Source organism: Erythrolamprus reginae, chromosome 5, assembly GCF_031021105.1.
Source record: "Erythrolamprus reginae isolate rEryReg1 chromosome 5, rEryReg1.hap1, whole genome shotgun sequence".
Lineage (NCBI taxonomy): Eukaryota > Metazoa > Chordata > Lepidosauria > Squamata > Dipsadidae > Erythrolamprus > Erythrolamprus reginae.
Window position 1 is genome coordinate 39450405 of NC_091954.1, and position 25802 is coordinate 39476206.

Consider the following 25802-nt stretch of genomic DNA (forward strand, 5'->3'; position numbering starts at 1 on the left):
TCGGTGGGCAGTACCCGCTGAGAGAAGAGGCCCCAAAAGGAGAAAAGGTGGGGGTGGTGCCCGCGGAGGGCAGAGACCCCATCAGATCAGGAACCTATTGAAAGAGAAAAAGGGAACAAAATTAAAAGGTTCACATAATATTTATTATACATTAATTCACTTTATATACTCAACCTAAAGGGGAGAGAAAAAAACTCATGTCCTTAACCTCGACTGAGTTTTTTAAAACTGGGTACTTGGGGCAGCAAGGGGGCGGTACCTAATTATTATTTATTTATGTTAATTTGAAACTCAGTCCTACCAATAAGACTTGAGCTAAACCCATGCTGGACTCTCCTTCCAGGAGGCATGGGAGAAAAACCACACACACTACATTCAGAGTATAAGACACCCAAATTATCAGCCTCTTTTAGGGAGGAAAAAGTTGCGTCTTATACTCCGAAAAATATGGTATGCATGCATGTAGGTATGTATGTATGTATGTATATGTATACACTCATTGACCATATCTTAAAGAAAGTATAGCTGCTGTACTGACACTTCAATATTATGCTGTCATTTACGCTCTGTCTGCCTTGTTCTTTATCTTGTCTTTTAAAAGTAGTAGGTCAACGAGAAGATGTAGTTCTGCTTTTATTCTGGATTGCTCATCAAGTTGCAAATGCTTTGCTGGGAGGGAAGGGCACACTGTTTATTGTCTGCATTCTAATAATGTTGTATCTTCAATGTGATTTGGTTGCTAAGTTTTGGCCATAGCAACCTGTTAAAAACAATGCAAGATGATGTTTGGATAAACAAAACTGTTTTCAACCCTAACTCAATTATATCCTCGTTTGGGCTTACTAAGAGAAAAAGAAAGCAACAATCTTGAAAAATTCCCATGAAAGCCAACAACAAAGCTTTGATTCTGCTTCTTCATTTAATTCAAGTGTTTATTTTATAAAAAGAAGATAACCAACTCTTGCCTGCATTAAATGAAAGCTAAACATTTCCTTATCTGCATATAAGTTATGCTAACAACATACACAAAAAGGCTTAAAAATACTTAAGAATATCACTTGAAAGAAAGGAGAATAACTTATATAAAATAATGTAACAACAGAAAGAAAATTAGTATGTAGACCTGAGATACAAGTACTACCTGAACTATATCTGTACATAAAGTTTTAGTGAAATAAAATGATTTATTTGCAAGCAAAAACCATTCAGACTGAGCTGCGAAAGTTTCCCATGCCTACAAGAAGCTCCTGCCTATAGTCTATTCAGTTTAATTTTTAATTTTGAAAATAAGATTCATCCATCCAAAGGAAGAATGTTAAGGTCACCAACTTGTGCAGGTTCGCAGCTTTGGTTTCATTATCATATAATATATTTGTAATGCGTACACTCACCGCTTGACATATAACTGGATATTTTACACGATTTATTCCACCAGCAAAAACAGCAAAAGTGAGAGCAGTATGGAAGCAGAAGTTGAGAAGCATGTGCCAACCTTTTCTGCTGATTCGAATTGTACTAAAGTCAACAAAAAAACAAGAAAAATCCAAAGTCACATATTTATTTACAAACAACGCCACAGAATTGTGAACAATGAACATATATCCAGGGACTCAAATGCAGAATCCTTAGTGCTCGACTTTTTTCAGAAAGAGCTGAAATCAGAATTGCAGTTCTGCTTAAATACGAATTATTTCTCTGAAGAATATTCTAGAATTGTAGAATCCCAATTTTTGTTGTTATTACAGTTGTTACAATTACTATATTTACTACTCTGATCTTTCCTTATACAGTGGTATCTCTACTTACGAACTTAATTCATTCTGCGACCAGGTTCTTAAGTAGAAAAGTTTGTAAGAAGAAGCATTTTTTCCCATAGGAATCAATGTAAAAGCAAATAATGTGTGCGATTGGGAAACCACAGGGAAGGCGAAGGCCCTGTTTCCTTCCCAGGAGATTCCTAGAGAGGCCCCACAGAGGCTTCTCCCCACCTTTTCCGGTCCTGTTTCCTCCCAGGAGATTCCTAGAGAGGCCCCACAGAGGCTTCTCCCTGCCTTTTCCGGTTACAGTTTCGGAGGCTCAGATTTGTAAGTGGAAAATGGTTCTTGAGAAGAGGCAAAAAAATCTTGAACACTCGTTTCTTAACTAGAAAAGTTCGCAAGTAGAAGCGTACGTAGGTAGAGATGCCACTGTATTGACCTCTGGATATTTGTTAAAACTATGTAACTTACCTGTCTGATCATGCCTCCAATGCAAATTAGGGTAAATCATTTGTTTAACTAGGGACTTCAAGATCTAGTTGATCGGTGCATTCCTATTCTTCTGTTTTTGTAATTTTAGCATACCATTAGTCTTTTCAACGAGTAAACAAACCGGAGCTTGAAGCAACTTTTAAGAGGTTGTTATGCAAATGAGCTCTTGGAAAATTACACTGTCTAGAGAATAACAATTGTATTCTCTAGTAATTTCTACATGAAAGAAATGCAATTTGTACACAAAGCTTAATTAACACGAAAGTCTGTACGGTATTTATTTCTGTAGTACATTTTGGATCCACCCTTTCTCCCAAGTCCAAAGGTGTCTGAAAGCATATCCCCAGACTGAAACATTTTATTTAAAGGCATAAATAAAAAATGCTAGTTTGATGAAGTGCTATTCAGGCTTCTCCTGAATTGTGGCTCCAATAGAGAAAAACAGCTGTTTGGCTACTTTTCCTTCAAGGATCTCCAAGCAGGGGGCTGTCTAAGCAGCTTTGAACCTGAAGCTATTCTCAGAGTTCAAAGTGGATGAATCTCTATAACAACCTTCCCCAACCTGTGTCTTCCAGGTGCGGGAAGGCTGTGTATTTTCTGAAAATTATGTGAATTACAATCTAACAGATATGGAATGTGCCAACTTGGGGAGGGATGATTGTAGTGTTGTCTGCACAAAACAATAGATTGAAAGAAAGATATTTTGCAGATCATTTATTTATTTATTTATTATTTGGATTTGTATGCCGCCCCTCTCCGAAGACTCGGGGCGGCTCACAACAAGTGTAAAACAAATCATAAATAATTCAATTAATTAAAATATTTAAAGATTTAAAAAACCCCATACAGTGATCCCTCGGTTAGCGCGGGGGTTACGTTCCAAGACCTCCCGCGCTAACCGATTTCCGCGTTATACTGGATGCGGAAGTAAAAACACCATCTGCGCATGCGCGCCCTTTGTTCCATGGCCGCACATGCGCAGAAGGTAGAGCGACGCAAGTTCGGAGTCTGGCAATGCAATGGTGATTTTTCCGGGCTCCTCGCCGCTACCCACAGGGCAGTGCTGGCGGCAATGGCAATGGCAACCCTCCCTCCTTCCCTCCTTCCCTTCTCTCCCTCCCTCCTTCCCTCCTTCCTTCCTCTCACCGGCTTTCTTGGGGCAGCGCTGGCGGCAATGGCAATGGCAACCCTTGGATGGGCATTGGATTTGGTATTGTGTACTGTACTGTTTTTATTATTGTTGTGAGCCGCCCCGAGTTTGCGGAGAGGGGCGGCATATAAATCCAATAAACCTAACCTAACCTAACCTAACCTTCTCTCCCTCCCTGTCAATTTTCTCTTTAATTGTGAGTATCCTCCTGGTCTTTTTAGCGTCGCCGCCTCCACTCCGTGTGCAACGTTTAGGAGGCATCTTCCAACAAGTCTGAACAAGTTCCAACAGTTGCAAAGCTTTTTTTTGCGTTTGCAACGATTGGTCGAGATTTTGGCCAATCAGCAATCAGTATGACGTCATCGGGCGGGAAAAACCGTGGTGTAGGAAAAAAACGCGGACTTATTTTTAATTAATATTTTTTGAAAAACCGCGTTGCAGCGTTTCGCGCTAATCGAGAACGCGCAAATCGAGGGATCACTGTATACTAACAGACACACACACAGGCATACCATGTATAAATTAAATGTGCCCAGGGGGAGATGTTTAGTTCCCCCATGCCTGACGGCAAAGGTGGGTTTTGAGGAGTTTACGGAAGGCAGGAAGAGTAGGGGCAGTTCTGATCTCCGGGGGGAGTTGGTTCCAGAGAGTCGGTGCCGCCACAGAGAAGGCTCTCCCCCTGGGGCCCGCCAACCGACATTGTTTAGTTGACGGGACCCGGAGGAGGCCCACTCTGTGGGACCTAATCGGTCGCTGGGATTCATGCGGCAGAAGGCGGTCTCGGAGATATTCTGGTCCGATGCCATGAAGGGCTTTAAAGGTCATAACCAACACTTTGAATTGTGACCGGAAACTGATCGGCAGCCAATGCAGACTGCGGAGTGATGGTGAAACATGGCATAACTCCCATGTTGGCATAAGAGAAATTAAAAGAGTTGCTGGCATTGCTCATAGACCATCAGGGTGACATATGAATTGAACGTTATTCAAGCTGAAAAACACTGTAGGAAATACACAATACACAGATTTATAGTTAAAGAAAATGCATGTTATTACACATGTAATTTCTTTAGCTATAAATCTAAAAATGCATGTTATTTTGTAAGCCGCCCTGAGTACACAGAAGAAGGGCAGCCTAGAAATCCAAATGAATGAATGAATGAATGAATAAATACATAAATAAATGTTATATATGGACTTTCATGCATGAGAAGAGTATGCAACTGATAAAGCTCATATCTAGGTATACCCAAGGAAAACATATGGAAATCTTTCCCATCATTACTTTCTTTGACAAAAAAGGCAGATAAGCAGAATAGAAATATTGATTTATTTATATAAACCATCACTGAGCCCCGTCAAACTGGAGAAGAAGCTTCAAATATACTGTAATTATTTGACAAACGTAACGTGAATGCAGCTCCACTTGAAACAGCAAAACAAATGGTCAGAGCATTTGCAATAATGGAGGGTAGAATCAGCTATAATTCTACCCTTCTTCCCAACCTCTGGGTATTTGTGTATGTGTGTGTGTGTGTGTATCTATCTGTCTGTATGTAAGAAAAAGAACATCTATGTGAAAAGAAACTTTGGATGTTCTAAATAGACATCAAGTGTTTTGATGTCCCCAATCTTTCCCTATACATACTTCTTTTGCATTGGATTAAGAGATTTCTTTATGAAAGTGATGAATAGGAAAATTGCATACAGTTAGAAACATAGAAACATAGAAGTCTGACGGCAGAAAAAGACCTCATGGTCCATCTAGTCTGCCCTTATACTATTTTCTGTATTTTATCTTAGGATGGATATATGTTTATCCCAGGCATGTTTAAATTCAGTTACTGTGGATTTATCTACCACATCTGCTGGAAGTTTGTTCCAAGGATCTACTACTCTTTCAGTAAAATAATATTTTCTCATGTTGCTTTTGATCTTTCCCCCAACTAACTTCAGATTGTGTCCCCTTGTTCTTGTGTTCACTTTCCTAATAAAAACACTTCCGTCCTGGACCTTATTTAACCCTTTAATATATTTAAATGTTTCGATCATGTCCCCCCTTTTCCTTCTGTCCTCCAGACTATACAGATTGAGTTCATTAAGTCTTTCCTGATACGTTTTATGCTTAAGACCTTCCACCATTCTTGTAGCCCGTCTTTGGACCCGTTCAATTTTGTCAATATCTTTTTGTAGGTGAGGTCTCCAGAACTGAACACAGTATTCCAAATGTGGTCTCACCAGCATTCTATATAGTGGGATCATAATCTCCCTCTTCCTGCTTGTTATACCTCTAGCTATGCAGCCAAGCATCCTACTTGCTTTCCCTACCGCCTGACTGCACTGTTCACCCATTTTGAGACTGTCAGAAATCACTACCCCTAAATCCTTTTCTTTTGAAGTATTTGCCAACACTGAACTGCCAATACAATACTCAGATTGAGGATTCCTTTTCCCCAAGTGCATTATTTTACATTTGGAAACATTAAACTGCAGTTTCCATTGCTTAGACCATTTATCTAGTAAAGCTAAATCATTTACCATATTACAGACGCCTCCAGGAATATCAACCCTATTGCACACTTTAGAGTCATCGGCAAATAGGCAAACCTTCCCTACCAAACCTTCCCCTATGTCACTCACAAATATATTAAAAAGAATAGGACCCAGAACAGATCCTTGTGGCACACCGCTTGTAACCTGACTCTGCTCAGAATACTCGCCATTAACAATAACTCTCTGATGTCTACGCTTCAGCCAGCTGCAAATCCATTGAACTATCCAGGGATTAAGTCCAATCTTCACTAATTTATCTATCAGCTCTTTATGTGGAACCGTATCAAAGGCTTTGCTGAAGTCCAGGTAGGCAATATCCACGGCACCACCTTCATCCAACACCTTTGTGACATAGTCAAAGACATAGTCAAAGACATAGTCAAAGTTATGAAATCTTGTTTACCAACTCTCTTCCAAAAATAAGGGGAGTAAGGAGAGAGAAGTATAATATTTAACACAACTTTTTATGTTCCAAAAGGAAAAAAAGAATCCACTTAAGGTTAATAATCTGCACCTTACCCGTGATGCACAATATAGGTGATAATTGAAGCAAAGAGACACAATAACATGACCGCAGTACATGCATAAACCACAGGGTGCAGGAACTCCCCTGGGTATTGGGATAGGGGCCACACCGTCTTCTGATCCTGTCAAAGAAGGAAAATAAAACCAATTAATCAGTGAGATACTTGACTCCTACATAGAGTAACACTAGATTTTGAGGGAGTTGTTTATTATACAGTGGTACCTCTACTTACGAACTTAATTCATTCCATGCCCAGGTTCTTAAGTAGAAAAATTTGTAAGAAGAAGCAATTTTTCCCATAGAAATCAATGGAAAAGTAAATAATGTGTGCGATTGGGGAAACCACAGGAAGGGTGGAGGCCCTGTTTCTTCCCAGGAGATTCCTAGAGGCCCCATGGAGTCTTCTCCCTGCCTTTTCTGGTTACAGTTTCAGAGGTTTGGGTTTGTAAGTGGAAAATGGTTCTTGAGAAGAGGCAAAAAAATCTTGAACACCCAGTTCTTATCTAGAAAAATTCGTAAGTAGACGCATTTGTAGGTAGAGGTACCACTGTACTAGCTTTTCCCAATCAACTATCTTAATCTACACCAGGAGTTTTCAACCTTGTTAACTTTAAGATTTATGTACTTCAACATCCAGAATTCCTCAGAAAGCAGGGAAGGCTGGGGAATTCAAAGAGTTAACGTTCAGAGTTCTTAAAGTTACCAAAGTTGGACACTTCTGATCTATACATTTCTGGTCTCATGTTAGGGGTTGTACACTTGAAGAGGAATCCTGACCATCGCTTCCTCAATGTCTTAGACTTAGGAAGAACAATTTTATTTTTTATCCTTAAATTTTATTCAGATAAAAGAACAATGGTTTAAAGAATCTGCATTCTCATCTAGATTCTATGTTCTCTTTCTACTGACTAGGGCTTTTAAGAAGTTCCTAGAGTCCACATGTGGAAAAGAAACTGAAACCAACACAGAGATTCTTACCTCAACCTTATCCTATCCTTGCATGTATAAATCTCCATTCAAAGATGGCCCAATTGGGTCTTTTTGATATAAAGGTATGTACATTTCTTTACACATTCTTTATGCATTTCTTACATAATTTCATTTTTTTTAATCCTTCTAGTATATGATTAATATTCTCAGGGCTGTGTAAAGCATTTAACAGAGGTGATGTGCGATATGCATCATTGTGAACAAAGTATTGGCTGTATATAATTAAATGTGCATCTTTTGTAGGAGTCATCTCTCTGCTTACAGAACTGTCACCTGCTGTCTGGAGTGCATGCATGTTAACACCTCTGTTGAAGAAAGTGAGGACAATTCTTTGTAAGATGCAACTGCTTTAATAATGTGAAGGTATTTATTTGTGTTTGGGCACATTTAAAGCATCTTTTTCAAACACATTGACCAGACTTTATTGTTACATCAAAATATGCCAGCCATTCTTTGCTAATCCTCAATACAATTCTTTAATTCATTTTTGTGTTTTTCAGTTCCTATCACATTGCATTTCAGATTGTATAATCATTACCCAACTTCATATATGATACACACACACACACACACACACACACACCCTTAATTTTTTTAATTGAATTTTTTAACAAACTAAAAATCATATACAAAAAAAGATAATAAAGAAAAATAATAGACAGTGAAAAAGGAAAAGAAAAAAGGAAAATAAATATTATAAAGAAGTGGCTTCTGATGTTCTGGAGAACAATTACATATTTATATTTTGTCCCCTCTGTCTCTAAAGTTTCATCATAATTTCCTTCTTTCCTAAATCTACCCTTTCTAATTTTCAAACCCATAAATCACATGTTCATTTTTTTCTCTTCTTTCATAAAGTCCGTAAGGGGTTTCCAGTCATTGATAAATGTCGTTTTTTAATCTTTCTTTAATCAAGCAAGTTAATTTTCCATCTCTGCTAGTTTTGTCATCGTCACCAACCATTTCTCCATTAAGGGTGTTTCAAATTATTTTAATCTTTGCATATGTAATAGTTTCACAGCAGTAATCATTTATAAAAATTTCCATGAATGTATTCCAGTTAACTGTCCATTATTCTCAGCAAGAAAAGTTCTGGTTTCAATGTTAATATTTTAACTTCTTGTACGTATTTAAACCCAGAAATCTCTGACTTTCTACAAGCCCATCAGGTATGATAAAATGATCATTCATGTTGTCCATTTGAAGTCTGTTCATACACTATAGACACATTTTCTGAAGTCATATACCAATGGTACTTCATTGTACAAAAAATATTATACTATAATATGTTTTCCCCCACTGTTTCATCAGTACATTATATTCAAAGTTCTTAGCTCATTTTATCATAGTCTTTTCTTGTTCATCTGTTTTAAATTTCAATAAAGATTCATACATTTTAACAATACTGTAACATGTTCACCATGTGCATATTGTTCAATTTCAAATTCTGTCTTCTACTGCTCAAGTCCAAATGACCTATTATCTACCTTCAAATCTTTCTTTTTGAACTGTGCATATGAAAACTATTAAAATCTAAATCCTCTGCAACCAATTGTTCTTTTTGATTTTATCATATATTCTCTGTGTTCTTCCTCTAACAACTCTATTAGAGGAGTTAACCATTTTTCTTTACATACTGTTTCTTACCTGTAAATGTTTCTTATGCTAAGACCCATAAAGACCTTAATAGTTTTCAGCCATTTTAAGGCACCATCTGAAATTATATTTGTTCTATAATCTCAATATGGCACTTCTAATGTAATGATTCTTAAAATCTACATTAAATGTAACTTTATAGTACCATAGAAAACTATGTCACCTGAATCTCAGAGCATGGTAAAATTCTTTACTCAGTAAAATCCACTCAGTAAAATCCACTAATTTTGCAGGCTGCAAAATACAATTTCAGATTACAAAGTCACAATCCTCCTCATTCCTTTGAATCTTGAGGTATTTTATAATTAGCTTGGCTTTTTCCCTCGCCATACAAAGTCAGATATATCTTTCTGCCATTATTTAAATGGTACATCAGTCATCCAAGCAGGTATTGTTTGAAACACAAACATCACCCTTGGCAAAACATTCATTTTTATCATTGAAATTCTACCCATTGAACTGCAATTTCTCCCATGTCCTCTTTAATTTCATTCCACCTCTTAACATAATAATTCTGTTATGACTTATATTATATGTTTTGTCCTGCCATCAAAACAGGACTGTAGTGATGGAAAGAAAAACTGATAAGAATTTGTTTTCATGATGTATTTGCAACCTTCACTCCAAAAGTGCCAAATTCACAGACAGTTTTATATGATACATCTACCTTTCACGCCAGAATGATTTTATTCTATTGTATTGAACTTCTAAAGTATTTAAATCAGTTACCCAACCTTTCTGACTTTGGAGAAAATGGTTTCATGCGAGCAGCCAGAAAGCGTGCACATTCACATTATTTGCATGAAAGGCGTGCACATGTGCCTGCTCACGCAAATCAAGCATGCATTCATACATGCACATTCACAAACATGTCCATACACCAATTGTAAACAACTCTCAGCCCACCGAAGGACCTCAGCACAGAGATTGGGGGCCCCTGGTCTAAATGATTAAAAAACTCAAAATAACTCAGCAGAAGTTGTCAACATTTATAAAGTAACTACTGTATTTACAAATAATTTCAATTAGACATAAATGTATGCTGTAATAATTGTAAATAAATATTGCTTTGTGCAACTTTCCATGGGAGTTTACTGCTCTACTTTTTTTACCCTTTTATTTTATTGTACACATTTATGTATTTAATTCATGTTTATACTCATGTTTGATAAAATAAATAAGATAAAAATAAAATAAAATAAATACTTTTACCAAAGTAATATAATTACTAGTTCTTTGTGGACATATGGACATTTCAAAGATTTCTCTTGTTTTAGCTTTAAAAGTATAAATTCCTTGCAGGAAAAAAACCTGATACATTTTAGTAGCCAACTAAACTAACTTAGAACTAAGGAGAACTTTTCTGACAGTTAGAATAATTAATCAGTGGAACAACTTGCCTCCAAAAGTTGTGAATGCTCCAACACTGGAAGTTTTAAAGAAAATATTGGATAACCATTTGTCTGAAGTGGTGTAGGGTTTCTTGCTTAAGCAGGGGGTTGAACTAGAAGACCTCCTAGGTCCCTTCTAACTCTGTTGTTGTTAACTAAATAGTTTTTTTTTCATATGTAGCAGGTTGGCTGGATATCAATACAACTTAACTGTGGAGTTTCAAGAGAGCAAATAACCTAGAATTAATATAGTTGAGATGTCTTATTTTGTCCTTATATTGGATCCAAATAGATGAAGGACTTATATATTATCTATGGGACGGGCTGTAAATAGTTCCAGTCATAGAATGTACAGTAAATGTTTTGTTTTTTTTAAAGATTGTTGCACTTTCTTACCAAAGTTAATTTCTCATTAACATTCATGAGCAAATTAAATAGAAAAGCAGGTTGTGGAGCCTGGCTAAGTTTCTCAGAAACTAAACAAGATCAGATCTAGCTGATGCTTGGATAGGAAACTGCTAGAGAATACTCTGGTGTTAAACTAAAAGAAAATCCCAGAAGGCAGATACAAACTACTGCAGCTGTGTATCATTGTCAACAAAATTGTATTCATTCAGGAGCTGAATACAACCTGAGGCATTTTTACCTTTTAATCTATTAATCCATGATGTGATTGTAGTTGACAGAAACAGTAAAGGAAGAAAAATTAGCAACTGTGATTAAGTTGTATTTGTGTTACTTTCTCACTTCGCTTCCTCCCCCCACAAAAAAAAATTGGCAAAAGAGGACAAAGCATGAGACACACAATACAGAAAAGGCAGAGAAAATTATCTCATTCTCTGAACAATTCCTTTCTAAATTGACACCAAGAAACTATTTTTAAAGGACCCTGAAGATAACAATGACAGCTATCCATAGAAGAATCCAAGATATGTAGCTGGGATTGAGCAATAGACTCTACCTACCATCAAAGGTGGCAGCAAAAGCAATATTCTTTTGCTTTAATGCAAGAATATAAAGTGAACTATTTTAATAATAGCTCTGCTAGTATAACTTCCAAGGGAACAGCTAGATTCTATGATCAAATACGGATAATTCCATCAAATGCCATATCTTGAGTGAACATGTGTTTGTCACACTTCAGAAATAGAAGACGTTGTCAATTGTATGCCTCAGCAAGGGCTCAGTATCTATAAACCCGACTTGCCAGAACAATATTCAGGGACCCCAACAAAAGATTATCCTATTTTCTCCCCAGCACAAACATATCTTTAGAATTGTTAAGCTTAAAGTTAGGGCTATCCAACACTGAAACATGCTTTATAAAACACACTGGAGTTGCATGCAAAAGCAAATTTATTTAAACACACATTGGTTTTGAAATTTTCATTTTGTTGTATAACTTTGCATTCTATTTTAACTTATACTATTTTATCTTACGTTTTCATCTTTATTCTATGTACTATATTGTAATCTCTTTTATCTTACCATAGCCTTTTAAAATCACATTTCACTGTATCTGACCTTATTTCATTTTATTGTATTTTACTGTGGCCGATGCTCATATTTTTGATATGGTCAACTGACTAATCAATAAAGCAGACTATTAGTGTAACTTCAAAAGCTAATATATTTCATTTTCTTCAAACTGCAGTTTGGAAGAAAATGGCTTATGATTGTTCTGCAGTCTAGCTGACACTGGATATTGTAAGCCAAACTATGAGTAGTTTACAACTTGCAATGCCATCCAACAGATAATCATATTCCTACTACAGTGGAACCCCGACATAAGAGCTGCTCTACTTAAGAGCAACTCGAGATAAGAGCTGGGAGGGGAGAGATATTTTTGTTCTACTTACAAGCCCAAATTCGAGATACAAGCGCCAAGGAGCTGTCTCCTGAAGCCAAACGCTAACTTCCGCGTTCGGCTTCAGGAGACAGCTGCGAAGCGGTGCACGTGTTTTAAAAGGTTGCAGCCGGCCTGGGGGGCTCGGGGGGGTGCTTGCAGCTTTCTTTCTTGCTCTTTTTCTTTCTCTCTTTTACCTTCCCTTCCTCTATTTCTTCTTTTCTTTCTCCTTCCCACCTTCTTCCCTCCCTCCCTCCCTTCACTCATTCCTCTCTTACTCTCCCCTTTCATAAGTTTCCTTGCTTCCTTCCTCTGTTCCTGTCCCTTCCCTCTTTCCTTCCTTCCCACCCTCCGTCCATTCATTCACCCATTCCTCTCTTGATCGCTTAAAGCCGGTCCCTGGTGCAAAAAGGGTTGGGGACCTCTGTCCTACAGGATTGGGTGGCAGAGAAGTTGAACATATGTAAATTTAAAAGTTTAAGAAAGTTTACAAGTTAAGTGAAAGAAACTTCATTATTCATTTATATGTACATGTACATTTCTTCATTAAAAACATGTCTTTCTGCATAATTTAACTTTGTGAGTTTTTTGAGGGCTGGAACCAATTAAAATTATTTACATTAATTCCTATGGGGAAAAGTCGTTTGAGATAAGAGCTGCTCGACTTAAGAGCCCAGGTCCGGAACGAATTAAACTCGTATCTCGAGGTACCACTGTACTCATTGGATTATACTGAGAGCAGCTTTTAACAACATTGCATGATAGTTGTATTCATATTGCTAAGAGGAATAGCCACCGAAGTTAATTTCATTTCCTGATCAAACATTTTTTCCAATCTATTTCAAATGCCATTCAAATCTCCTCTTAAGCCAAAACATTCAATTCAATTGCATGGATAAATTTCATAATTTATTGGCTTCTGTACAAACTGTGATACCCTTAAACATTTTTTCTAAAAAAAAATCTTCAAAACTAACATACAAAAGGACAACACAAAGGAAGCAAAACGACTCTGGATCTGACAATTTTTTGTCTTCTAATTTAAACTACAATGGTGTGCAAATCAGAATAGCATTTTCCTGCAAGGGCACTTATTTTAAATAAAGGTTTAAAGCAGAATTTCTTAATGGTTTTTGTGCCCTGCCCCCCTTTCAGTTTGTATACAACATGTATCACAAAGAAAACCAAATATACTCGTTATTATAATACTAAAAAACAGATATGTAGTATATACGGCATATTGATTTAATGATTATATCTTCTTCGGGGCATAATATTTATATGTTGTATATTAATTATTCTGTGTATGTGTGTGTGCGCGCACATCAAGATTTTAGAGGTGGAAAATAAGGAAAAAAGTATTCTGAACCAAATGGTGTAGTAATAAATTATTTAATAAAATACCAGTTTAGCAGAATACCTTTTACAAACATGTACACTTTTTACAAACTTCAAACTTGACAGCTTTAAGACTTGTGGACTTCAACTCTAAGAATTCCTTCTCTAGTCATGCTAGCTCAGGAAACATAGAAACATAGAAGATTGAAGGCAGAAAAAGACCTCCTGGTCCATCTAGTCTGCCCTTATACTATTTCCTGTATTTTATCTTAGGATAGATATATGTTTATCCCAGCCATGTTTATATTCAGTTACTGTGGATTTACCAACCATGTCTGCTAGAAGTTTGTTCCAAGCATCTACTACTCTTTCAGTAAAATAATATTTTCTCACATTGCTTCTGATCTTTCCCCCAACTAACCTCAGATTGTGCCCCGTTGTTTTTGGATTCAGGATGGGAGTTGAAGTCCACAAGTCTTAAACTTGCCAAGTTTGAAGACCCTTGCACCCCTAACCTAGGGGTCTTCAACTAGTCGACTTCAATTCCCAGAATTCCTCCTCCAGTCATGCCAAATGGGGTAATTAGAAGGCAAAAACAGGTCCATTTTTTGCCATCCCCCAGCACCCAGGATCTTTCTGCAGGTGAGGGTCGGGGCTTTGGGACAGCAAAAATGGCTGCATTTGATGTATAAGATGCACTGACATTTGCATCTTCTTTTTTTGGGGGGGGGGGGAGATGCATATACTGTATACTCTAAAAATATCGTAATCCCTGCAGTTTTCTTGACAAAGTTCACGGAAGTGGTTTGCCTTGCTTCTTTCTTAGGATTGCAAGTGACCAGTCTCAGATCACCTGACTGGAGTCTACAGGCCTTAAGTACAGTGGTACCCCTACTTACAAACTTAATTCGTTCTGTGACCAGGTTCTTAAGTAGAATTTTTTTTAAGAAGAAGCAATTTTTCCCAGAGGAATCAATGTAAAAGCAAATAATGTGTATGATTGGGGAAACCACAGGGAGGGTGGAGACCCTGTTTCCTCCCAGGAGATTCCTAGAGAGGCCCCATGGAGGCTTCTCTTCACCTTTTCCAACCCTGTTTCCTCCCAGGAGATTCCTAGAGAAGCCCCACAGAGGCTTTTCCCTGCCTTTTCCGGTTACAGTTTTGGAGGCTCGGGTTTGCAAATGGAAAATGGTTCCTGAGAAGAGGCAAAAAAATCTTGAACACCTGGTTCTAATCTAAGTTCATAAGTAGAGGCATTTGTAGGTAGAGGGACCACTGTAATTTTATTACGTACATAGATTATTGAAAATAATGTATTTTTTTTTCATCCATGTTCATAGATATTTTGAAATTTCTAAACCCTATTTTAAGAACCCTTGAAGATATTTTCTCTGATAAAATAATTCCATCTGTTGGGTTACTTTAATGGATCAAAATTATTAGACTCCATAATAGGAAAAATGAATGAAAATGAGCTGTTTTCTACATTCTCATACATTATACTTATTATGCTCATTTTCTAGCTTCTCTGCTCATTATAAAGACAATGTCAAGACCCGTGGATTCTGCAATTTGCACTGAAAATTTGACAATGCACACATCCCTCTCCTCCTGATGCTAACATGTTAGCAGCAGCACAGTTTGAATAAAAATTCTGTCTCCAAGCTTATTCCTGTCAGTAATAGCTAGTATTCCCTTACCAACCAATATTTATACCCACCCACAAAAACTATTCAAATCCTTAACAAAAAATTAATTCAACAAAATTTGTATTTGATTTGTGAATATATTAAGTAGTTCAGTATAAAGTCTGTGGTGGCTTCACGTCCAATTTTGTTACCCTTATTTGTGGCTTATCACTTTAATGGGTATCACTCTTCTCCTTTTAGCAAAATATCAGAGTTGGAATGGACCCCAGAGGTCTTCTAGTCCAATCCCCTCCTCAAGCAGGAAACCCGGTACCATACAAATAGTTGTCCAATCTGGCATGCATAATATGGGTGTGCATAAGGGCCTCATTGTGCCTACCATCCCTGTCTTACTGTCCTATTGTCCAATTTTACCTGTACCTACTTTGCTTATGTTTATGTTTATACAAATACTTGCTATCTTGTACAAACAAACAAATAAATATTGTGTTATAAATTTCCGGTGTTGGAGCGTCTACAACTTTTGAAGGCAAGTCTTTCCATTGATTAATTGTTCTGTCAAGAAATTTCTCCTTAGAAATTTCTCCTGGAATCAGCTCCCCCCAGAGATTTGCACTGCCCCCACCCTCCTCGCCTTCTGAAAGAGTTTAAAAACTCATCTTTGCCACCAAGCTTGGGGGTTTTAGATCTCCCCCCGGCCAATGAATGTTTTCAGTATGATTGTTGAATTATTGGTATTGATAGGGTTTTTTTAAATTAGAAATTTAATGACTGTTTTAATGCATTATTAATTGGATTGATATTATTGTTCTTTGTTTTTTGTACATGCTGTGAGCCGCCCCGAGTCCATGGAGAGGGGTGGCATACAAATCCAAGTAAGTAAGTAAGTAAGTAAGTAAGTAAGTAAGTAAGTAAGTAAGTAAGTAAGTAAGTAAGTAAATGTTGGCCCTCTCCTTGATTAGTTTCCATTCATTGCTTCTTATTCTGTCTTCAGGTGGATCAGAACACAAAATACAAGCTTAGAGGACATGACCTTGTAGACGACCCCCACTTTGTCCAGGACTTTGGATTACTCATATCTAATGATCTAAGTGCCAGAGCCCACCATAACAACATTGCCAAAAAGACTCTAAGAGTTGTTAATCTAATCTTGGGTAGCTTCTTCTCTGGCAGCATTACACTACTAACCAGAGCATAAAAAACATTTGCTAGACCAATTCTCGAATAACAGCTCACCTCTATGGAACCCACACTGCATTTTGGACATTAATACAATCAAGAGAGTCTAGAAATATTTCACAAGAAGAGTCCTCCACTCATCTGTGTGCAATGGAATACCTTATTCTACCAGACTTGAAATTTTGAGCTTAGATAGCTTAGAACTACGTCACCTTCGTTATGATCTAAATGTAGTCCATATAATCATCGACCACCATGTCTTAACTATCAATGAATACTTCACCTTCAAGCGCAATAATATACGAGCACACAATAAATTCAAACTCAATATAAATCGCTCCAAACTTGATTGCAGAAAATAAGAATTTGGCAATAGGGTGATCAATGCCTGGAATGTACTAACTGACTCCGTGGTTTCTTCCCCAAACCCCAAAAGCTTTAACCTTAGACTGTCTATAGTCGACCTCACCCCATTCTTAAGAGGTCTGTAAGGGGAATGCACAAGTGCACCATTGTGCCTACCCTCCTTGTCTTATTGCCCTATTGTCCAAATTTACTTATACCTACTTTACTTATGTTTATACAATACCTACTGTCTTGAGTATGTGTTTTAACAAATAAAATAAAATAAATAAATAAATAAATTGCTATCATGTTATCCCTAATCCTTTTCACTAGATATACCTGATTCCTGCAATGATTCTTTGTACATGTTAGCCTCCAGTCAGAATAGAATAGAATAGAATACTGTAGGTTAGACATACAATCATCTTTGCTGCTCTTCTCTGCACTCTTTCTACAATCCCAGCAATCTTTTTATTTGTGGCAACCAACACTGGATGCAATATTCAAAGTGTGATCTTATCAAGGCATTATAAAGTGATATTAACATTACACATGATCTTGATTCTATCCCCCTGTTATTGACTTATGGCCTTTCCTGCTTCCTCATCTCTGAAAAGAACATGTAGAAATCTTAACTGCATTTTATCCTTGCACAAATCTGCCTCCACTTTCAGTCTGTCCCTTTATTAATATATTGGATTTATATCTTGTCTTTCATCCAGGAATTTAATTGGCATGCAAAGTGCTCCTTTTTCCTATTTTTCAAATAATAGTCCTGTGAGGCAGCTTGGGCCATGATAATTTATTGCCTCACTCACTCAGAGGACTTCCCTACTAGTCCAACATTTTACCCATAGCACCATATTGTCTCTTTCCTCTTTTGCTCAATTTATTTCTAGGACCTCGCAATACTTTGGTCACAAAGTTGAAGCTAGTGATGGAAGATGACGCTCATTGGACTGCATTAAGAAAACTACTGATGCTGAAAATCGGCCATGAATCTTAGTGGGGGATCCTGAACAGTGATCAATTGGATAGAGCAAAGTTACAATTCTGGCTATACCCACACCTGTGACAATACATTAAAAAGAGGACATCCCATGAGCATGGGCTTGCTGTTATAGAATAACCCTGCTATTTTTAAACAGGAAAAATAACTTTTAATCAAGAACACAGATTGACGACAAAGACCAGTTAACAGAAAACCAGATCAAGCTGGTGTTGTGTGATCAAGGAGAAACAATGAAATTTCACATTCTTAAGGATATTCTTTGAGCTAATGCTAAAAAAAATGAAGGCAACCACCCAGCTACCGTATATGCTTTCATTTCAGCCAAAGATTGTATAGCATTGCTCCCTTCCTGCTTGCTTTGTTTCTGTCAAGCTGTTAAATTTATAGATGCATAATGGACAGGAGGCTTTTTGCTTTGTGAAATCTTAAAAGTCATTTCAATTCTCACATGCCCCTATTAATTATATAGTCTTGATGCATCCATATACTCTACCGTCCATTGCTTGCAAATATTATACCAAACTGCATTTTCTCAGTTTGTGAGGCTTTTATATGAGGGTTTTTTTCTTTATAGCATATTCTTTGTGTGAGCAGATGGAGATATCTATATCTATCTATTCTCCAATTATCTATCTATCTATCTATCTATCTATCTATCTATCTATCTATCTATCTATCTATCTATCTATCTTATATCTATCATATGTCTATATCTATTATGTTAATTTATCACATTGTGATTTTTTATGGGTTTACACATAAACAGCATACTGTAGGAATTAGGTTAAATGACTGCCCTGTGACAGCTTGGGAATTACAATTTGATGTTGCAAATGTGTGGATCTGAAGTAACAATGCACTGAGGGTTGGTTGTTGTTGTTTTTTAAACTCCCACAGATTAATATTTAATACAAGATTCTTAAAAGTAGGACTATCAGCAGGCCATTTATAGTGCAACCTGATCAAGACTGTTTCTACTTCTCAGTTCTTGAAAAGCATTCTGAACCATTCTTAAAGTTGCTTGAGGGAGGGTGGGAGGGAGGGAGGGAGGGAGAAGGAAGGAAGGAAGGAAGGAAGGAAGGAAGGAAGGAAGGAAGGAAGGAAGGAAGGAAGGAAGGAAGGAAGGAAGATCAAAATGTCAAAACAAATAGCAGGGGGGAATAAACAAGAAGATATTCTATAACATAGAAGTAATAATTCAACCTATTTACACAAATCAATTAAATCTTAATCACATGAAATAATACTAAACAAACTTTCCAGAGCTTGTCAGAGTTTGTTGTGATAATTATTCCCAGAAGCACACACAGATAACTGGTTCAGCGGGATTCATTATTTATTTATTTATTTATTTGTTTGTTTGTTTGTTAGATTTGTATGCCACCTTTCTCTGACTGCAGTGCAAATCTCCAGGCGGAGCTGATTCCAGAGGACCGGGCTCCCCACAGAGAAGGCTCTTCCCCTAGGCCCCGCCAAGTGACATTGCCTGGCTGACGGGACCTGGAGAAGGCCAACTGTGTGGAACCTAATCGGTCGCTGGGACTCCTATGGCAGAATGAGTTATTAACTTCTTTATATAAATAACAACAGATGAGCATTTACAATACCAGTAGCAGAATTCTTCTTTAACATAGCAGAGTTACAAGCAGTTTCTAGTTCAACATTCAGAGCACATATAGTAAAGAGTGGGCTGAGCCACATCCAACCTTCTAGATTAAGTTTCAGTTTCGATTCTCTGCACAGACTCAGATCTGTTTAAGCTCCCATTGGCGGACTTGTTGCTATGCCTATTTATTGGCTGTCCTTGTTACCATGGCTCTTCAAGTTCATGAATATTTTAACAAAGTATTAAGTATGTTTGCCTCTTTGGCTTAAATATAAAAAAAAGATGGAATAAAATCATCATCATCATCATCATCATCATCATCATCATCATTTTAGAGTATAAATCTGAGATTCCTCTATCTTTTCCATAGTTTTACACTGAACATTTTGTTTATTTCTCGTTGGTCCTTTCCCCCACTTGATAAATCTGTAATTCTTCATATCATGCCCAAGTACATCATGCAAAAGTACTTTCCCACTTTTAACATAAAATTAACAAACTTTATGGATATTAAGCCCAAACCAGGGAATAAATAAACCCTTATAATTTGAATAAATCTATTTCTCCAGTTCACATTTCATAGTTAGCTCTTTTAAAGGCTAGAGCTTTTAAAATGTTCTCTGGGGAAACTGATAAATGAAAAAAGTAACTGTTTAAATTAATCTCACTTTAATATCATAAGAACAATCTTTAACATCCTTAGCCATTGCTTTGTTATTCTGTTATCTACTTCAAGAATAACTAATATTTTATGTCAATCTTAAATTGTTCATAAAACATGCATAGACACAGAATCATGTAAAACGTATTGCAATAATTTCTAATTATTTTGGAAGTTGTATATGTTGCTAATGCATCTGGACCAACATATTATAATTTTAAGCAACCCAGAATATTCTCACAATAACTCAAATTAATCAAAATTCTGATTAGCAACATGCTAATTAATTAATTCCTCTATTGACCTTTACATTTCCTGCAAAAAAAACCCCAAATAAATAAAAGAACCTACATTTACTCTGGTTTATCACTAAGTCTGTCCCAGAAGTAAGACTCAAGATTGTAGTCTTATTCCAGCATATTCCACATGTGATTTGCAGTCCTAAATGCAGGGAGTGCAGGAAAGCTATGACTTCAAATCTTCAAGCAGCCAATTATAATCCTTATACAAAATAATACTATTCAAACATGCTTTTAACAAGACTAAATGTTTCTAGCAGCTATTCTTCAGGATGCCATGACGCTGTTTCATTCTTAGCTGCTGAAAGTCCTGCAGAAACAAAGATCTCTTGTTCTCACTCCCCACAAAAGGTAACAAATAAAATAAAACACTTCTACACTTTGCTTCTTGCTCATTCCCTGCTAAAAAGCAGGTGAGAATTGAACCCTCCTCAGCTAACTTCAGATACTGAGGAGGACAGTTAAGCTGTTGAGTCAACATTTCACTTGCAGGATCTTCCAAGGGAAAAGACGAAAATAAATAGCTTCAGATGCTGAAGAGAAAAACATGGAATGGGATCACAGAAGGGTGAGAAGGACTTTGAATTTTTTTAAAAAAATAAGGCTGATTTCATGAGATTGCTGAATGAACGCTGCACCTTGTTCACCCCACATTTTAACCAATATAAGATGCTGCCACTCATTTCTATTTATGGATAGTAGATTGTCTGTAATTTGTTTTAGAAATGGATTGACACATCTGGCTAGAACAAACAAGCTCTCATCTTGCAATCTTCCCTGCCCTGTAGGAATTTTCAATGCTGCAGTAAATGTTGCTTATATATAAAAAGTGTGTGTGTGTGTGTGTGTGTGTAAAATGTATGTGTGTATGGGAAAGAAGCAATGACTGTCTGTCTTGGCCTTTACAAAATAAGCTTTGAAATCTAGGCAGCCACTGGATTGCTTCATTGTCTCTGCTCTAAAGATCTCTGAATTAATTTTATTACGGAGAAGCTTTAGAAGGCATTGTGCATAATTTTAATTATAAGCCCAGCCTTTGATTATGATGACACTTGTGCTTGATGAATACTTAGAAAAGGCACAGAGTAGCACCTATCTTTGGAAACATAAGCCCATGGGGCTCACGTACGTATGGTGACCTTCCTGTTTATTACTGGTTCTGCTGCCTAAAAGCTGATGACTAGAGGAGGAGGAGGAGGTGGTGGTAACATTTCCTTAATATTTCTGGACCTGTAACAAAATAAGGCTTCTGAAAACTATCATTGATGCAGTAAATATGTTAGGGGAAGATAACACACAAAAAGTAGGAAAAAATAATTTAAATTGATAAAACCCCATGTCTGGACACAATGGACATTTAGCTAAGTAAATGAGTGAGCGAGTGTGTGTGCGTGTGTGTGTGTGCGTGTGTGTATAAACACCCCATCAAATTATATCACGCTCATGTATTCCTATGAAAGCCAACTCTCTATGCCTTTCCCAATATCACTATTTTTACCATGGGGCATCAATAATCAAGTTTTTAAAGGTACTTTTTATTTAAAACCAGCCCAAATTCTTTTTTATGCTTGATCTTGAATTCACATCTATCAAGCAATTTTGCCTCAATCTTGTAATGTGTTAGAATATAGTAAAATATCCTTGATTTCATTTGGTATGTAAGACACCGACACTGGTACATGATTAATTAAACTTGGCTCGATTTTAATGATAATTAAATGTTATTGATCTGACAGCCTCCTCCGTTAGGTCCCAAGAGAAAAAAAAAGCAAGCAAAGATTTTTTAAAAAACAAACCAACCCCACAGTATGCAAAATAGTGCAACTGCACATCATCACATTTGAACAAGGCAGTTTTCAGATGTTATTTCCTAGAGGAGAATCTAGAGGTCATGAATATTAGTAGCTGGCAAGGTAATCTGCCTTTCTAGAAGGAACCATGAAGAATAAAGATTTTACATGGCTGCAAGTACTATTTTATTACGAATATTTATTTTTTAAAAGGAACATCAGACAAAGCAGAAAACAATAATCCTATTATCCTCTCCAGTAGAATTATTCTATTCAAGTACTTCATCAATCTTATCAAATGACAAGGGATAATTCGCTTCTGTGGGGTAAAAGTTGTGTTAAAAAGGGAAACCTGTATTGAGGGAAAATTGTAGATGTGAATCTGCATCATAAAATAAAAGATAGTGAGAAGACACCACGAGTAAACATCTGAGTAATGACTAAGGAGATTCTCAGTCATCCAGGTCATGGTTGTCCCAAAGGTATTTTTTCAAGAGGCAATTGGACTTATTTATTTATTTATTTATTTATTCATTCATTCATTCATTCATTCATTCATTCATTTATTTTGTCCAATACACAATGAGGGATTTAGTGGGTATATATCTATATACACATAGTAAAATACATGATGAAGGTTATAGAGGAGATACCCATAGTAAAATATATCTAAGAAATAATAGAAAAGAAGATAAAGTAATAGAACATATCAATGAAAGAATAGAAGAAGAGATATAGGAATAGAAGAAAGGTATAGGAGATATAGGAGAGTAATAGGACAGGGGACGGAAGGTACTCTAATGCACTTGTACTCTCCCCTTACTGACCTCTTAGCAATCTGGATAGGTCAACCGTAGATAATCTAAGGGTAAAGTGTTGGGGGCTTGGGGATGACACTATGGACTAATGAGTTCCACGCTTCGACAACTCGGTTACTGAAGTCATATTTTTTACAGTCAAGTTTGGAGCGGTTAATATTAAGTTTAAATCTGTTGTGTGCTCTTGTGTTGTTGTGGTTGAAGCTGAAATAGTTGCCGACAGGCAGGACGTTGCAGCATATGATCTTGTGGGCAATACTTAGATCTTGTTTAAGGCGTCTTAGTTCTAAACTTTCTAGGCCCAGGATTGAAAGTCTAGTCTCGTAGTGTATTCTATTTCGAGTGGAGGAGTGAAGGGCTCTTCTGGTGAAGTATCTTTGGCATTTTCAAGGGTGCTAATGTCTGAGATGTGATATGGGCTCCAAACAGATGAGCTGTATTCGAGGATGGGTCTAGCAAAAGTTTTGTAAGCTCTGGTAAGTAGTGTGAGATTGCCAGAGCAATCTTTGATTGATAGTTTATCTTTGAAGATATTTCGCTTCTCATCCAAGAAGCTTCTTCGTTAATCAAAACATCTTAAATTCCCCCCAAGAAAGTCTCTTGAAAAAGCACTTTTGAGACATCTGAGTAATAAGTCAAGAAACAGGGAAAGAAATAAATGGATGGAGAGGAGTAAATAACTATGAATACTTTCAGTGGATATAAATCTGATGAAGTAGAAGACAATGCATGCACATCAATTCCTTGAATATCTTTTTTCACAAAGAATACCTGGTTTGTTATACATTTCGCCTGGTGCACCAGTTGCTGCCCTATCTGGATCGGGAGTCACTGCTCACAGTCACTCATGCCCTCATCACCTCGAGGTTTGTCTACTGTAACGCTCTCTACATGGGGCTACCTTTGAAAAGTGTTCAGAAACTTCAGATCGTGCAGAATGCAGTTGCGAGAGCAATCATGGGCTTCCCTAAATATGCCCATGTCACACCAACACTCCACAGTCTGCATTGGTTGCCGATTGGTTTCCGGTCACAATTCAAAGTGTTGGTTATGACCTATAAAGCCCTTCATGGCACCAGGCCAGATTATCTCAGGGACCACCCTCTGCCGTACGAATCCCAGCGACCAGTTAGGTCGCACAGAGTGGGCCTTCTCCGAGTCCCGTCAACTAAACAATGTTGTTTGGCGGGGCCCAGGGGAAGAGCTGTGTCTGTGGCAGCCCTGGCCCTTTGGAACCAACTCCCCCCAGAGATTGGAACAGCCCCCACCCTCTTTGCCTTTCGTAAGCTCCTCAAAACCCACCTCTGCCATCAGGCATGGGGGAACTAAGATAATATTTTCCCCCTAGGCTTCTACAATTTATGCATGGTATGTTTGTATGTATGATTAGTTTTATAACAAGGGTTTTTAGCTGTTTTAGTATTGGATTTATACATGCTGTTTTTATCACTGTTGTTAGCCGCCCCGAGTCCACGGAGATGGGCGGCATACAAATCCAATAAATAAATAGATAAATAAATTTCTTTGACACAGTAATCTTTAGATATTAGGAGATGAGGCAGGGATATCTTTTGTTAGCACCCAACAATTAAACCAGAATGTATTAATTAACAATCTCTTTTGTCCACACTGGAAAAACAGGATATTGAAAACAAGCTCAGGCCGAAACTGGTGAGCATGCTTTCCTACTTTATGGCAAATGGTGGCTATTAATAGGTTATCTGGTTTAAATAGATGGGCAGCAATGAAATATCTGGACATGAAAGGAGAGGAAAATATATGCACACAGTTTTGCTTGGTAATTGGCATTATGGGTATCTGAAGCCAAATGAAGGCATACAGATTCACTACAGAAGAGGCTGATGGTGCACTGAATTAGCTGTACAATTCTGAAGATAGTGTTAGAATTACATCTGTCATGGCTTAAACATGGTTTCTGTTTCTATTTTGTCAAATCAAGTCATATTAAATTTATAAATACGTATGTACCTATATGTATAGATCTAATTCAAGCTTCTTTCACTCTTATCAGCTAGCCATATCCTTAACCAGATTTGAAGGTTAAAGCTACTTCCTTACAGGCAGACTCCCCAGGTTCAAATCCCGGTAATGGTATGGCTAGCTGATGAGATCACAATAAACTTGAAATAGATCTATATTAATCTCCCTTCCTTTTCATTATCAGCAAAAATATGTTACACATATAGAATATAGCTTGTTGGCTATAAAAATTAACTGCCATGAATGACCCCTGGAGGGGACGAGTGGTAAAAAGGAAGCAGTATGCTCCCTCCCATATTTGGATATACCAGGGTGATTCGACAGAGTCATACACACACACACATTTTCATAGATTTTCACAGGTATAAGTATGTAGGCCCAAGCACAAAGTCGAAAGCACCAGCCTGAAGATGATGAGTGGGACCTTGTCAAAATGTTGCCAAGATTCTATCAACCTTACACAGGAAAAGACCCGAATAGGCCAAGATCTATATGTATATATATGAGTCCATTTTGGAATGAGTGACATATAAATACAATCAATTAATCAATCAATAAATAAATAAATAAATAAACAAACAAAGAAATAAATATGGTTACATATTTTTTATGATAAGTGAAAAGGAAGGGAGCCTAATATAGATCTTTTTCGAGCTTGTTATGCTCTCATCAGCTAGACATACCCTTACTGGGATTTTTATACATCTGTTTGTTTTCCTGTGGAATCACCTTGGTATCCCCAA

The 25802-nt window shown here is 37.1% G+C and overlaps 1 protein-coding gene across 1 annotated transcript in view; it reads right to left on the minus strand.

Moving 5' to 3' along the window:
- The window catches only part of ADGRA1 (adhesion G protein-coupled receptor A1), a 549068-nt gene that overhangs the window by 95200 nt on the left and 428066 nt on the right, over positions 1-25802 (minus strand). Inside the window, exons 15-16 of the mRNA XM_070752445.1 lie at positions 6472-6599; positions 1392-1515 (exon numbers count right to left, since the gene is read on the minus strand). Coding sequence (XP_070608546.1) covers positions 1392-1515; positions 6472-6599 — 252 coding nt within the window. The remainder of the gene's footprint in view (positions 1-1391; positions 1516-6471; positions 6600-25802) is intronic.